This window comes from Dasypus novemcinctus, chromosome 6 (genome assembly GCF_030445035.2).
Source record: "Dasypus novemcinctus isolate mDasNov1 chromosome 6, mDasNov1.1.hap2, whole genome shotgun sequence".
In the NCBI taxonomy this organism is placed as follows: domain Eukaryota; kingdom Metazoa; phylum Chordata; class Mammalia; order Cingulata; family Dasypodidae; genus Dasypus; species Dasypus novemcinctus.
The window spans coordinates 79384342-79400985 of record NC_080678.1 but is presented as its reverse complement, the minus strand read 5'-3'; the positions used below and the strand labels follow the sequence as shown (position 1 = coordinate 79400985).

Sequence of the window (16644 nt, the reverse complement as noted above, 5' to 3'; positions counted from 1 at the left end):
GCCATTGTATAGTTCCCCTAAGACAGCTGGTGTCTTTGAAGGGAGACAGGAACTCATGCAGATGAACTGGTCATGGTGAACTACAGAAGCTGGAGCCCTTCAGGCATCCCTGAGTGGGTTTGCTTCAGCAGACAGTCCGCATCTATTAAATCTGCTGACAATGCACCTCGACCCCTCAGTATGTGCTCCTTATGAGGCCCCTGAGCTTCCTGTTCAACAGGGGTGACAGCACTGCCCCGGGTGGCAGAAAACTTGGGTTATGGTTACAGTTCAGCCACTGAGAAACTATGTGACTTCAGGTGGGTGACTCATGCAAGACGAAAGGATGGAGCCTGATGTATTCCTGTTAAGTGTCCACTGATGGGCTCAGAAGAGCCATGAGCTTTAAGCTAGACTGTCCTCTGGGCCTTGTCTCCAGCTCCCTCTAAAGCAGGGGCCCCCTGGGGTCTGTGAGCTTGACTTGAAAAAAATCAACTTGTTATCTTTATTTTCTCTGACCTCCACTGTTGAGTGTCATAAAACAGAGAAGGGGGTCTATGGTTTTCACCTGACTGGCAAGTGGGTATGGGTCTGTGGAACAATTTTTTAAGAAACCCTGCTAAGGGCTTATGAGGTCTGCTAAGCCCAGTCCTTTCCGTATCCCCTTTGCATACCCTTTATCAGCCCTTTTGTTGCACAGGGTTTTAAGACTGGCTTAACTTTAGGGACCTAAGCTTTCTTGTAGGAAGCTCTATCACCAAACACGTGAGCTCAAGTATTCATCCTCTGGTCTAAAAGTCTCCAAAGGCAGTAGTTCTGCACTTTACTGCTGACCTTGTTGAGCACTGCCAAAATAGGGGCTTTTTGTTTTTCCTTTTTGGGCAGAGCAGAGTGAAGCTTATTCTTCTTGGGTATGAGTCCACAGTAAATCTACTCCCCACCCTACTTTCCCAAGTCTGTCCACTTGTGCTTCAGCCTTAGGAAAATGATTCCAGTCGTGTGGGGACCCTTAGGGCATTTGGATGTGTATCACCTCAAGTTTTGGTTGATTCAGGGTACCAATCCTTGCCCAGGCAGGGACTGGGTTTACGAGAGCCAGGCTTGGGCTTAAGAAGCCTTGGCATTCTGATTCTGTAACTGAACCAGTAGCTCCTTTCTCAGAATGGAGATGGACCTGCCCAGGTTCTACCCTGACCACAACTCAAAATCACTATCTCTGATCTAGAGAAGAGTAGAGCTGGGGTGGCCTTGTGAGGAGAGCTTATCCCACATCCCATCTTTTTTTTCTCATCAAGGCCTCTGAGATGCTTAGTGGCCTAATCACATGGCTAGAAATGGCAGGGCCAAGAGCTGAGCTCTGGTCTCTTGAGCCCAAAGGCTATTTTCTTAATAGCACCCAGAGGTTTTTGTTCTCCTAGCTTTGGATCAAGGCCATAGCCTTTTGGAAGCAAACATTTGAACCCAACCCCACTATCATACTCAAGTTCTTGGGAGTGAAAATCTCTATTCCAGGGCCTTTAGAACATCTTTATTAAGTAGGCTGTTAGAAGGCGAGGGCCAGGAAAGCTAAAGGTCAAGCTATTTGTGGCTACGGCTTGTGGGAGTGTTTACAGTTAGCAGCTCTATTGATTCAGAGAACAAACCTCCTTGATGACAGGGCACTGCCTCATATAAAACAAAATACAGGCATAAGCTCGTTAAACTCTGCACTTTGCTGGCTCCTGTTGAAAGCTCTGTTTAGTGTGCTAGCAGTAGGACCATTCTGCTGCTTGGCTGGAAGCACTTTTCCTTAAGCCTGCAACACAGCTCCATGGCCCTTGACCCTGAGCTGGCTGAAGGCTTTGTAAGTCACAGAGAAAAGGCGGCCTCAGAACTGTGTCCTGCCCTAACGTGGGGGCCAGGAAGGGGATTTTAACAGAATGGACAGTAGTTATTTTAACTTGCTCTGAAGGCAAAAATCTACCGTTCAAATAGCTATGCCAGATCCATAGCTGAATGGGAAAAATCAGAGGCATTCTTCTCCTTGACTGGGGAAGGCTGAAGGCCCTGAAAGTGGTAGAAATAGAGAAAAGGAAAGACAAGAGGAAAGGAAGAGAAACCTGGGATAGACAAGGAAGTAGTACACACGACTCTCAAATACCACCACAGCCAGGGCCTTATCTCCCTCCATCTAAATAAAAGTTTCCTTTTTCTAGCAGTAAAAGCCATCCCTCTATCCTAAATTGATTGGGGCAGAGAAAGGATGTATCAAAATACTTTCAAAATTATTTTGGCCCCTTCATCCCTTAAAGAAATTCTTTAGGCTGGAGTCCTTGAGTTCCCCTAACTACTTAGTGGCTGCAGTTAGCAAGCCTGTTCCATTCCCAAACTCCAAGAGAAAAGGAGACCCAATGGAATGACCTCTGGTTGTTCATGCCAACTGACCTGTCTTCAGTCCTTTAATAGTAACTATTTCTTTTTTTCCTTTTTATATAAGATTTCTCTCTCTCTACCCTTCCCCCCTCCCGCCCCAGTTGTCTGTTCTCTGTGTGTATTTGCTCCGTGTTCTTCTTTGTCCACTTCTGTTGTTGTCAGGGGCACCGGAATCTGTGTTTCTTTTTGTTGCCATCATCTTGCTGCATCAACTCTCCGTGTGTGCGGCACCATTCCTGGGCAGGCTGAACTTTCTTTCGCGCTGGGCGGCTCTACTTATGGGGCGTACTCCTTGCACGTGGGGCTCCCCTACACGGGGGACACCCCTGTGTAGCACAGCACTCCTTATGCACATCAGCACTGCGCATGGGCTAGCTCCACATGGGTCAAGGAGGCCCGGGGTTTGAACCGCGGACCTCCCATGTGGTAGACGGGACGCCCTAACCACTGGTAACTATTTTTATTTTATATTTTTGGTAACTATTTCTTGAACTCTTAGTGTACCAGGCTTGGGCTAAGTACTGAATGTTATCTTGTACATGTTTCACAACGATTTAGAAAACAGTGTTTTCTTAATCCCATTTTAAGAGAAAACTGAGGTTTAAAAAAAGTAGCCTACTCAAGGTCATGTGACCACTAAGCAGGACAGCTGGAATGCCAGCTTGTCTGACTCCAAAGTCTGTTGCCCTAAACCTCCACACTGTCCTCTAAGGAATGCATTTTCTCAAATTCTGTTTTATTCTGTGAATCTCTGTTCACAAGAAAATCTAAAACCTGAAAGGACAAAATTCTTCTCAAGTTCAACACATGAGAACTGCTGGATTAGCCAAAGCAAGGCATGTGATGCTCATGGGGGCAGAGGTAGTGGCCTCTTGGGCCTTCTCATGGCTGGTACCTAAAGGGCCTCCTTCCATGAATATGGGCCCTGAACATGCACCTTCTCCAAGCTCCTAAGCACAGAAGCAGGGTCTTGCTTCTTAAGGAAAGGGTCATATCTCCTTGCACATCCAGGGCTAGATTGATAAAAGTGCTCCCTAAGTGCTAAGAAGAACTGATGCATAAAGAGGCCAACTACCTTCACCCACCTCCCTTATCAGTCAAGATCCCCCAAATGTGAAATAACCCTCAACAGGATTTCATCTGGAAAAAAAAAATGTTAAGCATCAAATTGATACTCAAGATCTTTATTGATTTAACTGTAACAGCAACCATTGGTGAGAATTAAATTTTGTTCTTTAATTTCCAAACACCTGCTGGTTTTGAAGGATGGTTAAAAACAAAACAAAACAAAACAGATCCTGGAATCACACAGAACTGCCTCAAAGACTGCACAATACCCTCTGCTCTCCACCCACAACAGTGAAATGGATGGGAGGGGTGAGGGGACAATCACACCAGGGAGAGGAAGGGCAGACCAAGGGAAATGCTGGTGGGCTCCACTTTTCCAATCAGAATGGATGGAAGTGGGCCACTGGTGGCACTAAGCCAGAGAAGGGCATTTTCTTTGCAAAATATTTTAAAAATGCTGAAAATGGACAACTGAATATATAAGTGTCCTCTGGGCTCTCCCACATGCATTCTTTAGGGTTTACCCCCTGGGATAGCAGAGCATATCCTCACCCAGGTGCAAAGAGATGGGTTCCCTCTTCAGGTGAAGGAAAGGCACTGGCTCAGTGACTCCAAACAGACACCAGGAGCAGAACGCTCACCCACAACCCGCCCCCTCGCCCCGCCCCGCATCACCTCTACTCTACGTAGTGTTCCTTCCCGCTCCCATGGCTTCAAGTAAAAATTACCCTTGGCGTGGGCCTGGATTTTGTTTTTTCTTTTAAAGATTAAAATGGAGAACAGAAGTGCTGGGGGGCTAGAATGGATATTCTATGCTAGATTCATAGAATCCTCCAAGGTTGAAATGTTCAGGAATTTCAGTTTTAAGCACCGGCAAGAGCTCCCTTTGGAAATTTCAATGTGGTCAAATGATTATCAAGCATTGCAGCATCACTCTGCCAGCCTTCTACACTTAGAAAGGTGGCAGAGGGAGAGTTTAAATACCCTGGAGAATTTGTTGCATCTTGGTACTATTTTCCACTTGGCATTCATGATAGACGGTATGATTTGCCAGGGTTGGGCAGAAGTTAAACCAAGAGGAAATCACAGACTGTCTGAACAGAGACTCAAAAGACCTCTCCTAAATCTCAGCTGTGACAAAAGGCATCAACTTCCAGGACCAGCCCAGAGAAAGAAATTTAAATTCCAGTGGGTGAGAAAGGTGACATGAATGATTAATTGGAAAAACCAGTATAAGGCCAACAATCCTTATAGTCTTTAGTAAGAAATTTCTGTCAGCTAGCCTCAAGGAAACTCCAATACTAAACCAAAAAACCTGGTACAGAAATGCTTCTGGGATATAAGGATTCTAAAGAATTGTTACCCAACTGTATCAAGACTGGATTTCAACTTTTCTTATAAGGTGAGAGGTAACTAACTGTGGGGGCAACTACTCCCCTTTCAAAGTCCAGACAAAAATCACCCTCCCAAAGAAATAATGCTTCTTTAAACAAATACTACCATCTCCCACGTCATGGGTGGGTAAGTGATTGGGTTTCGCAGATTAATAAATAGCTGCCCATATGCATGTAGTCCAGATTACAGGCCAACAAGAAAAAGTTCTGAACCTGGTTGAGAAAGGCAGCAGGGTAGTGCTCTAAGGGGAAATGCAAAGGGGTAGGGCCCTGTGCTTCAAGCACCTAGTAACCTAGATGGGGAGAAAAGAAGGGTCAGTCTTCAGGATGTTGCTGCTAACATGCTGAGCTCCTTACACCAGTTGTCTTGATTCTAATCAAGCATCAATATATACTAGCTGAAGGATAGGCTCTGGGGGTGAGACCCATTAGGCTACAATCTAATGGAAATGCGGGACTTAAAAGTGTTTAAACTGGGAAAGTAAGGTCTAAGAGTCTCAAAGAGCTGGTAAAGAAAACAGCAAAAATAAAGTAAAATAAAATACCCTTCAGAAGGAAAAATCAAATTCATTCGAGGGCCCTTTAAAAATGAGTTTCGGGAGTGGATGCAGCTCAGTGGTTGAGTGCCTACCTCCGTCCCACATATGAGGTCCTGGGTTCACTGGGTTCAATCCCTGCTACCTCCTTAAAAAAAAAAGTTCCTTTCTTTTGGAAGAAGTACCTTTCTTACAGTTGCCTCAGTAGGGATTCCTCTTCCAAGTCTACACTAAAGCAAACAGGGCTATAGATAAGAAGCTGGGAAGAGGTAGAGCCTAAATATAAATAAGAATTTGTATCTTCAAGATGTTTGAAATATCTAAAATATTGGTTAGGAAGAGGTGCCAAGAAACATGTAGCAAAGAATCTGCTGAACTGACAAGCCTCATTTAAATTTCTCTTGAGGATTAAGACAAGACTGGTTCTCTCTGATAGTACATTTCCACCAGGAAGCCAGGAACCAGGGAGGTCCATCCAATTAACCTGCACACTAGTTTTAAAGGAGCACAACCAGACATTTCAATTCTCAAATATTCCCTATTTTATCGAGAAGTTGTTTTCTGGGTAAGAGACCAGACCTATCTGTTTAAGCTGGTGTGGTTAGAGACCAGGTACCAAGCATCGACTCTGGTGGGGACCTGGCTCCCAATACCGTTATCTGTTTCACTCTGTATCTGAACTGTTTTCCCTTCTTCAGCCCAATAACCTAACATCTAATTCACTTTGCTCCCTTTGCTTGACAATCCCAACTCCAATTAAATCAGTGATGGTGGCTTGGCTGGAAGGATCCAATTCCCTTTCTTTGTCAAATCCTGGCTAAAGGAGAAAACAAGTAAGTGGTAAATAACAGTAAGAGACACAAAGCCTAGGACTTGCACAAAAAAGTGTCCTTGCATTGCTGTTATCAGGCACTTGATGTACTGATCCTGTACTTCACCTGGGAGTAGCCATTTCTCTCCAACTCTCTCAAAAACAGGTGTATTCTGGGGAAGAGAGAAAGCCTATCTTCTGTCCCAGTTTCGTAATGCCCATCTTAGAAAACTGTTTTCAATAGTAACCTATTTCTCAGCATGTCATCCAGTTTAAACCTACTTTCCTGTTGACCTGGCTTTGTCCTTTGTTGAGGATAGGGATGTTTGTTTTATGATATGTCCACGAATTCTTTGATACTGCTCCATTAAAGAGGTGGAGTGTAATTCCCCTTCCCTCGAGCATAGGCAGGGCTTAGTGGCTAGCTTCCAATGCAATGGAATAAGGAGAAAGTGACTGTGATTTTGGAGATTCATAAAAGGCACTGCAGTTTCCTCCCTGTCCTCTTGCTGGGGGATCATATGCTCTTGGGGAAGCCAGCTGTCATGTTGTAAGGACACTCATGTAAGGACAGACAATGGTCAGAAGCTGAGGCATCCTACCAACAGCCACAAAGAGAGCTTTTGAAAGCAGACTCTTCAGCCTCAGAAGACTGCAGCTCGATGAAATCCTGGGCCAAAACCACCACATGAAGCTGCCCCCAAATTCCTAACTCACAGAAACCATGAGGTAAAGTCTGCTGCTTTAAGATACTGTTTTGTGGTAATTTGTTATACTTGAACAACAGATAATACAGGTGGAAGAACAAAATCCTCAACTTGGAAGCCCAATACCTAGAAGCCAGCTTCTCTACACCTGTGCTCTCAAGAACAATATACCTATTTAATCAGAATATGAGGAAGTGGTTCCCTCCATGAACCACATTATGAAGACAATTCATGTCTCTTGCTAGAATTTAGAGGGAGAAGGTCATTTCTCATTAAGATTGATTGTACTAGAAGCACAGAAACATACAAGAAATTTATAAGATGAAAGTACAGCTGATCACTAAGATATTAGGAGCCTTCTTATTCAAATGGTACTCTGCAGGTGTTCCCCAAGAAAAAGCTGTGAGGTTCCTGCCAAACATCCAAAAGTAAACCAACTACTGGACTCCAGCTTGCCCTGAAATGATTTTTTGAGGCATGACACAAAAATGTAATCTATTGTAAGTTTATCTCTTGCCTTGTGGAATTATTTTTAAAACACTGATTTATGGGAGGCCCAAATATCTCTAGTAGTGGTGGCCTCCAGAAAAGAACTGCAGCAAGCAGTCAGGAAGTCCATGCAGAGAAGTAAAAGGAATTTGGCAGCTGCTATCTTATGTAAGTAACACTCCCAAGAATTACTAAAAAAATGTGCTCTGATTAAGGGGCCATGTGTAGATATCGATGCCCCAACACAGGAAAGGGGAAAATGGCATCTTGATGCTATTCAATCTCTCAGGTTTTAAATCCATTCATTCCCCTTTGTTCAAGGGGAGCCAAGTTTTCATATGCAGCAATAAAGATCAAGAAGGGTACTTCTGCTCACTGATAAGACTGGAGCAGCTCCTAGCTGAAGTCGGATTCCACAGGATGCCCAAGCCAGTGTATGAAGAATGAAAAAGTTCATTCCCAAAGAATCAAGCTCTCCAAGTGCCAAAGAGGTTCTGAGCAAGCTTCTTATGCAAACTACAGTGCAACTTAAGTTTTTCCAAGAGTATGTAAAGTGAAATTTGGAGTTTAATTAAAATTAGAATAGGGATACATCAAACAAACAAACAAAAAAAACTTTTCTGTGCATCAAAATTTGAGAAAGCATCCCCAAAACACTGGAGATCCAGCTTATTCCTGAGACATCAACCATCAGAAAAGGTTTCCACTCTTTGAACTACTCACATTTTGTAGCAGAAAAAGGAACGTTTCTCAGACTTCCTTTCTTCAATAAATGTATTCACAAAAAGGCTCTTTTCATAGTTCAAAAGAAAAAAAAGAAAAACAAACAGCTTTCTTGCTCAGCCAACTGGTCTGTTACCCTCACCCTGGGATGTGATCTCTTAGTGAGAGGGTTCAGGGCACCAAATTCAACCAGAAATTCCCAGGACACCAGTGGCTGCTTCACTGGTCTTTCTTAAGAGGGGAAGGATGTGTCTTTCTTGAGGGGAGTCACTCTCCTGAAATTATTGTGCCAGTCAACAGTCACAGGAAAGTAGAGTGGGGAAGAGGGAAAAAGCAAAGCGGTAAGAAAAGAATGAGGTTGTCTTGTACAACCCAGAGCCAGGAGAATGGTCCAGTTTTACAAATCACCCACTACTAATCCCAAACATGCACACCCAAAACTAGAGGGGAAGGAAAGAGCTCCTAAAGGCTGGGAAAACAAAGGACGGTGACATAGAACAGCAGACTCTTCTGCAGACATTTCTCACCTCCCTAACACGGGAAGATGTTTAATTAAAAAGTTGCTGTTCCAAATTGTACTGCACACATATCTAAAAATAGGTCTGTAGTCATTTTAAAAATAGATAGTCACTCCTCAGATAAAGAGTAACAGATATCAGATACCAACAATTGAGGTACCTTTGATGTGAATTTGAAAAATGGGCTGGCAGAGAAAAAGGAGGGAAAGGAAGGAGGGAGGTAGGGAAGAAAGGGAAAATTCAGAGTACAATGGGGAAGGTAAGAAAACTAGGATAGGTACAGGACAAAGCCTGTGCTTATCCATCCCAGCAGCCAAACAAGGCAGATCCACAAAGGAAAAAAAAAATTCTGAAAGTCAACTTCAAACTCAAAATGTAAGGAACAGCAATCCAAGGAATATCCCAATGCTCACTGGATTGTAAAACAGTGACTGCTGGGACTGGGTACTCAAGCGGCTCAATGCTCTTCAGAGGCCATTCTATCTGGCATGATACTATCTCAGGCCTTATCCACCAAGTGGAGGCCAATGTGCCTCTATTACTTGGTATAGACCTGCTCTGGGAGCAGAGAAAATCACCTGGATATTTCAGAGTACAAGAGGACTCTGCAAGCAACCAGATGCAAGCAAAGAGGAATGGGTAAAAAGGAAAAAATAGCTGGTTACTGAGGGTTTCCCTTTTAGAGAGTTTTAAAATTTTTGCACAAATGTATTATGTAAAGAAATGGGAAGATGAGCTATAATACTAAGTACACAAGACATTCCTCCCAGAGAAAGGAGGGGAAGCACACCTTGAAACAGTGTCAGAGGGTACTGCTACCAGAGCTGCACAAACTGTGCTCTGTCCTTAAGGACAGACATCCCAAAGTCAAAGCAGCTCTCTTTTTGTTCACTATTTCCTTCAACAGTTTTAAAGTCCCCACATTCAGATTCTTACAGGACTGAACCATAAGTGGGATACAGGGAGGCAAGACAGAGAGTAAGGAACATGAATAATACTGAACCCACCAAACCTGTCTTACTTCCCAAATTTCCCAGCTAGGTAGTTATTAGCAGGTTGAAATAAGATTTGAGACCAAAAAAAAAGAAAAAAATTGATGTGGGAGAGGAAAAGGTCTCAATAGAAAAATGACCAGGGAAGCCAGAATTTAACTGTTTCCTCTGTGGGCTGCTTAGTTCTATACAAATATGCTAAGGGCCTTTATTCTAATCTGTCTAACTGGGAAGGGGATCAGGAAACAGGGAGAGAATATGGTCAGATGAAGCTCGTCTCATCATTTTGGCACCAGGAAGAAGAGGAGGAGATGGAGACTGCAAGGGGTACTGCTGGTACTGCCTCTTCTGGCTTTTCATTGTTGATCCTATTGGCCAAATCAGGTGCACACAGGTGTCGCTGTTGCTGCCTTTCTTCTGATCCTTCCAGGACAGTCAGATGTCCATCTCAAACTGAGCATCATCCCCTAGTTAGGATGAAGAAAGGGAAAAGTTTAGCACAAAAGGGAAGAAGCAAAACAGTTTTAATAGTCATTCTCTCTGTGTAAGGAAGAAAAAGAATCCAAACTGCCCCACTTTCTGCTGCCTGAAAACAATTATTCTGCTTTGCTGTGGCTGTCTTTTTAATCAGAAAAAGAATGGCAGTCAACTGACCTTAAGTAAGGAGCATTTGGGGGAAACGATAGGAGTAAAAACTTTTTTCCAACAGGTTGACTAAACAGCGGCCCACAGGGACCAATTTGCCATCTCTCACATCAGCACATTTTTCCAGAGGCTCTGGATTTTGGCCCTGCTCTTAATAATCAGTTTATCCATTAAAAACTCATTTGCAATTTGAGGAAGCAGAAAGCTGGCTCAAATACAGAGGTCACCAAGTACAACCCCTGAGTTTTACTTCAGGAGCTAACCATTTCCACCTCACTGTTTTGCTTCCACAGAGATAAAAAAGACATCACTAAAAGTGTGTGTGTGTGTGTGTGTGTGTGTGTGTGTGTGTAGGGAGGTTGTTGATTTAAATATTATTGGCAGTTCTGGAAAATGGGAGAAACACTTCCCACACCAATAAAAAGGACATTCTTATGAGAAATAAGCCCTGTTTCCTGAATTGATGGAAATGGAGGCTATTAAATTCTGTTTTGTTTTGTGTGTATGTTTTATCCAAGGACCAATAAAGCCTAGGCTAGGCAGTCCTTAAGGCATGGTTCAAGGAATCATCTTTAGGGTGATTTCTTGAATCATTCCCTAATTTTGGATTTTTAACCCCACCTAGATTAGATTTGATTATGATTTAGAACTCAAGGTCTCCAGAGTATTTCAGGAAACACTGGGGTTGGGATTGGGGAGGGGTGGAGACATAAAAAACCTTAGAGACATATAATGGAACATCAATTATAACTAAAGCATCAATGTTTTTTCCCAGCATACAACAGATTAATATTCAAATTCCCAGGGCCACCCTCTTGGTTCCCACCTCTGGCATTCTCTTACCAACTGCATGCTTCCTGTCGTGATTGTTCAAGTTGTTTAAATTGTTTACTTCTACTTTGGAGTCTTCAATTAAGGTCCCAGGGCTAGTCACCCCTGGGATATTGGGCAGATGGCAGGGCGGGGTTTGAGCCATGGGAGAATTGCGACGATCCAACAGAAACTTTCTATCGTAAATGATTCGGGTTCCTGGAAAACAGGGTTGAAAAAGAGTTTGAAGTAAATTAAGGAGCTATCAATATATAATAATACTCAGGAATTTAGTTTAAGTCCCAACTAATCCGAACCTTAAAGGTTTTACAATTAAGCACTAAGGCCAGCTACACCTCCCTAACTGTGACCAGGTTCCTCTGCTATTTAGAATGCCCTTTCCTCCTCCTCTGCCTAGTTCAACTCCTGCTCATCATCCTTCAAGACGCAACTCTATCACTTCCTATTGGGAGCCTTAAAAACACACACACAGGGGAATGGATGTAGTTCACGTGGTTGAGCACCTCCTTCCCATGTGCAAGGTCCCGGGTTTGATCCCCAGAACCTCCTAAAAACAAACAGATGGAAAAACCAACTCTCACTGGGGAGTGGATGTAGCTCAGTGGTTGACTTCCTGCTTCCCATGTATGAGGTCCTGGGTTCATTTCCCAGTACCTCCAACACACACACACCTAATGCAATACAAATTGCTATTACAGGACTCCTCATAATGTATTTGAAATTGTCTATAGACTTATTTACATATGTATTAGGTCCTAATATTAAGGAGATCTTTAAAGATGTATTTAAATGAAGGAATAAAGAAGCATGTGGAAAAATAGCTAACAGATAGCCATCTTTAAATCACAGGCTTTCTGAAGAAGTACTGACTGATATTCTTCTCAGACAGAGCTTTGGTAGAAGCTGGAATTGGCAGCCTCACTCTACATTGTACAAAACAGAATCTGCTTACCAATAAGTGCTACCACAATGTTTTAAAACCAGCAATACCCAAGCGGACTTGGCCCAAAGGATAGGGCGTCCACCTACCACATGGGAGGTCCTTGGTTCAAACCCCGGGCCTCCTTGACCCGTGTGGAGCTGGCCGATGCACAGTGCTGATGTGCGCAAGGAGTTCCCTGCCACCCAGGCGTGTCCCCCACATAGGGGAGCCCCATGCACAAGGAGTGCACATCTAAGGAGAGCCACCCAGGGCAAAAGGAAGTGCAGCCTGCCCAAGAATGGTGCTGCACACACAGAGAGCTGACACAAGATGAAACAACACAAAGAAACAAAGATTCCCAGTGCTGCTGATAAGGATAGAAGTGGTCACAGAAGAACACCCAGCAAACGGACACAGAGAGAGAGAGAGCAGACAACTGGGGGAGGGGGGGGAAGGGGAAAGAAATTTAAAAAAAATAATAAATCTTAAAAATAAAATAAAATAAAAACAACAATACTCCCAGAGAGTGCATTCTACCTGATAAACATTTAAGAAAACGTGCCGTTGTAGATCCCTTCTGTCATGGTCTTCCCAGGGTACTAATGGATATAAATAAGATGTACAACTAAGTGACAAGCTAGAGATGTCCAATGGTGGCCAAATGTAGTGGGCGCCTGGCGCTCTGCTGATGATTCTAAGACTCTGACTGAAGCAGTAAGAAAGAATGGGGTGATCAGTTAGTGATGTCTGCTAAGGGGGGAAGGGGGGGGAGTGGTAGCCCAGCATATTTGCCATCCCTGCCTAAGTAACAAAGCGAAGCAACCATTGGTGGTATCTTGCTCACAGCAGGCTAAAATCCTGAGAAGAAAAACTGTCTTCAGGGTTTAGACATCCAAATTAAAGGTAGTATTATATTTAAAAGTAAAATTGTATATAAAGCTACCCAATTTAAAGGGGTAAAATATAAATGCTACCTTCTGGAAGAATTCTTTTCATTCTCACGTTAAAAAAAAACAAAAACGAATAATCCTGTCATAATCAGGAGAGTCTGGTTCGGACAGATTTCCTCCAACAACATGCTATGGCTATATCTCAGCAAACGAGAACAAATAGAACAGCTAGCAAATCTATTTGAAATGTGAAGGAGCAAGTGGAAAAAAGCAAGGCACTTATTGCAAGAATGGAAACTCAGGAGTCCTTCCAAAGGGAGAATAATACTTAATCTAAAGAAATAATGCCAACATTAAGCTAAATAGTTGGGAAACGAGGTACAAACCCAGTGATTTTCTTGGGACTAATATTCACAATGATATTATAATGCACAAATGCTAAAAAATAACTTCCTTTCTAGTGGAGTGAAACTATTGCCTCCTAAGATGAGAAATGGCCAAATAGAAACTCTACTCCCACACCCACATCCTAGCTTTAACCACTAAAATTAAGTACTAAACATATTCTCCTCTAGATAATACTACAAAAGCCATTTAGTCACAGGAAAGAATGACTTAAGTTTTTCAGAATGAAAATGGATCCAGAATGTTCTCAGCCAGGCATCTATTAGCACGTGAAAGCATTTCAAACCAAAACCCTTAAAAGCTTTTAAACCAGCTTCAAAGGATATCGACTTTCTTTTTTACTACTCCTGTTTTAGTTAAACCGCATACAATCATGTTTACAGTTTACAAGAAATCAAAATAAACCATCTGGTTCTTAATCTCTTTAGTAAACTAGGAAGAAAAATACTATACCATGTATGGAACACACTAGAACAATTTTTCTGGTTCTGATCTAGACATCTGCATCAGTATCACCTGGGCTGTTTGTTGACTCTGAATCAGAATCTCTGGGAGTACAACCTGACATTTTCAAGTTCTCAGGTAATTCTTATATTCAAAGTTTAACAATGGCAGCGCTAAGATAAAGAACCAGCTTCATCTTTACATCTTCCTTCCAAAATTCTAGTAACAATGTTTGAAAAATCAGATCATCTATCACAGCTTCTCATTTTGACAGATGTCCAGACCCAAAGAAACGATAATCAATTCACAGAACTAACTAGAAAATCGGAACTGTGATCTTGACTCCCCATTCAGCACTCTAATTCACATTCCAAGAGTGGGATGAGGTTGTCTAAAATGAAAGGAGTGGAAAGGTAACTGCTACTTACACATATAACAGGGTAAAGAGCAGATGGCACACCCAACTATTCAACAGGGACCACCAAGCATTTGCCCTAAAGCACTGCTTCTCAGTGGGGAGTTACTGCCCCCCAGGGAGTGGTTACAGAAACTGGTGAAGATGGTTTTTGTTTTTTCGGGTGTATTTGGTTTAAAATTTTTTTTTTTTGTCTTCTAGTTGGGCAGGGCATGAGTGCTTATATATTTACTAAATGCTTATATTCGTTTTATATGACAATTAAGAAAAAAACAATGAACAAGTAGGTTATATAATCTAAGAAATTCATTTCAGAATAGTAAAATGGGCTTTCACAAAATATTGGTAATAGAAGGGAATGCTGGTATAGGTAATTCCTACTCTAAAGGAGAGTGTGGCAGAAGCCAGCTCAACAAAAACGAGCACTAGAAGAAACAGCTCTAATTACTGTAAACCTGTTTCTTTTCTCTTTAAAGTGAAATGAAACATTTAAAGCCAAAAACTTCAAAAAGGAGCTCTAGTCCTAGAGTGGGCTACAATTAATCTTCCTATTTTCACTGTTAGAAAGATATGAGTGCAAAGGCCCAAGCCCATTTGTGACTGGACTCAACACCATGATATTAACTTTAGCAGAAAAGCTTTGCCTGCCTCCATCTAACCCACAGAACAGGTGGAAATCACTTGTTTCTGGTTTCAGGGTGTAACAAGGCCTATATCCTGTTTCAAACATAATTTTAGGACAAGGAAAGCAGCAATTTATCTGCACCATATTTGCTTTGAAAAATAACTCTAGCAACAACTAAAAAGGCATCTGGAAATTATGAGGAACGAGTCATTCTGGATAGCAAAAAAAAAACCAGTCCAATTCTCAAGAAGTAAATAATTGTAATTAGTTTCAAATTGGATAGTATGAAAGTGATATTACATGGAAAATTTTTTTATACAGATTAAAAACTTTCTACCACTTTAAATAGAAAATAATTTGACCCTTCCTTGATGAATCAGGAGCACTGTTATGGAAATGTGACGTGGAAAGCGCAGGGGCTATACTGTTGATGCTATTTACTTTACACTATAGATTTTAGATGCCAAGGTTTTGCTTGTTTTCTCTCTCCCTCCCTTCCTCTCCTCCCTCTCCCTCTCCCCCCTTTCTCTCTCTCACACACGTACTTAGACGTCCTATAGTTTCTCTGTCTACTCCCTCAATGTCAGGGTAAGAGCTACATTTTCCCCTCACAGGCTCCTATCCTTTACACCCATTCTAACTTGATGCTTCTAATCTGTTGGTTTAGGAAATCAGCTATCCGTTTTCTAGAACTCCGTGTAAAATAAGAGCAAACAGGCTGAGTGAGAATGGGTTTGATGGCTCTCCAAAGGAAAGGATGACAGCTGTATCATCCCCACTTTTGTTCATGTCTACACTTCAGAATGGTGATGTTTCACTGTGAAAAGTTCTTACTAACATTCAACTTGCAAACTGGAACAAGATTATTCTCACTTCTCTAGTATACCGAGCTTGGAAACTCTATGAGGCATTGGAAAAAAGCACATGGTAAAAGCAAGTTTTCGGTTTCTAAAGGGCATAATAGCAAGAACATATGTATTAAAGAATTGTAATTGAACCAATGAGGAAATAGATAGAAGAGAGCCTGCCTCAGTATGAGGTATCAGAGAAATCTGAACCACTATGCTTTTTTACATTTTTATTGAAATATAACTCATATACCATACAATTAACCAATTCAAAGTATAGAATTCAATAGTTTTTAGATTATTCACAAATTGTGCAACCATTACCACAGTCAATTTTAGAACACTTGTCATCACCCTAACAAGAAACCCATGCCCATTAACAGTCTTTTTCCATTTTCTCCCAACCTACCAGCACTAGGCAGTCACTAAGCTACTTTCAGTCTCTATAGATTTGCCTATTCTGGACAAGGCATCTACATGAATCATACAATATGGGGTCTTCTGTGACTGCTTCTTTCACTTGGCATGTTTTCAAGGTTGTAGCACTTGTTAGTACTTGATCTCTTTTTATTGACAAATAATATTCCACTCCATGGTTAAACCACATTTTGTTTAAAATTGTGAAGAAAAATGTGGCAGTTCACATAGAGGTAGCTCTATGCTAAGAGTGTTAGTATACAGGCTCCTACCTGATGACTTATTAACACCTTGTACTAGTATGTGATAGTGTTGTATATTTGTTATAATTCACAAGAGAACATTCTTGTACTGTTGTAGTCCATCGTTTACAATAGGGTACACTGTGTCATACAGTCCTAGGTTTTATATTTTCATTTTTATTCTAGTAACATATAACCAAAAACTTCCCTTTAACCATACTCACACATAATTCAGTGCTGTTAATTACACTCTGAATGTGTTACCATGACTACCATCCATTTCCAAAACTTTACTTCAACCTACTTAGAAATTTTGCACAAATTAAGCATC

At 41.8% G+C, this 16644-nt stretch overlaps 1 protein-coding gene across 1 annotated transcript in view; it reads right to left on the bottom strand.

Annotated features, from left to right (window-relative positions):
- Positions 1-3559: 3559 nt before the first annotated feature.
- Positions 3560-16644, bottom strand: part of EIF4EBP2 (eukaryotic translation initiation factor 4E binding protein 2) — a 42162-nt gene continuing 29077 nt past the window's right edge. The window contains exons 2-3 of the mRNA XM_004470561.5: positions 11118-11303; positions 3560-10096 (exon numbers count right to left, since the gene is read on the bottom strand). Coding sequence (XP_004470618.1) covers positions 10065-10096; positions 11118-11303 — 218 coding nt within the window. The 3' untranslated portion in view covers positions 3560-10064. The remainder of the gene's footprint in view (positions 10097-11117; positions 11304-16644) is intronic.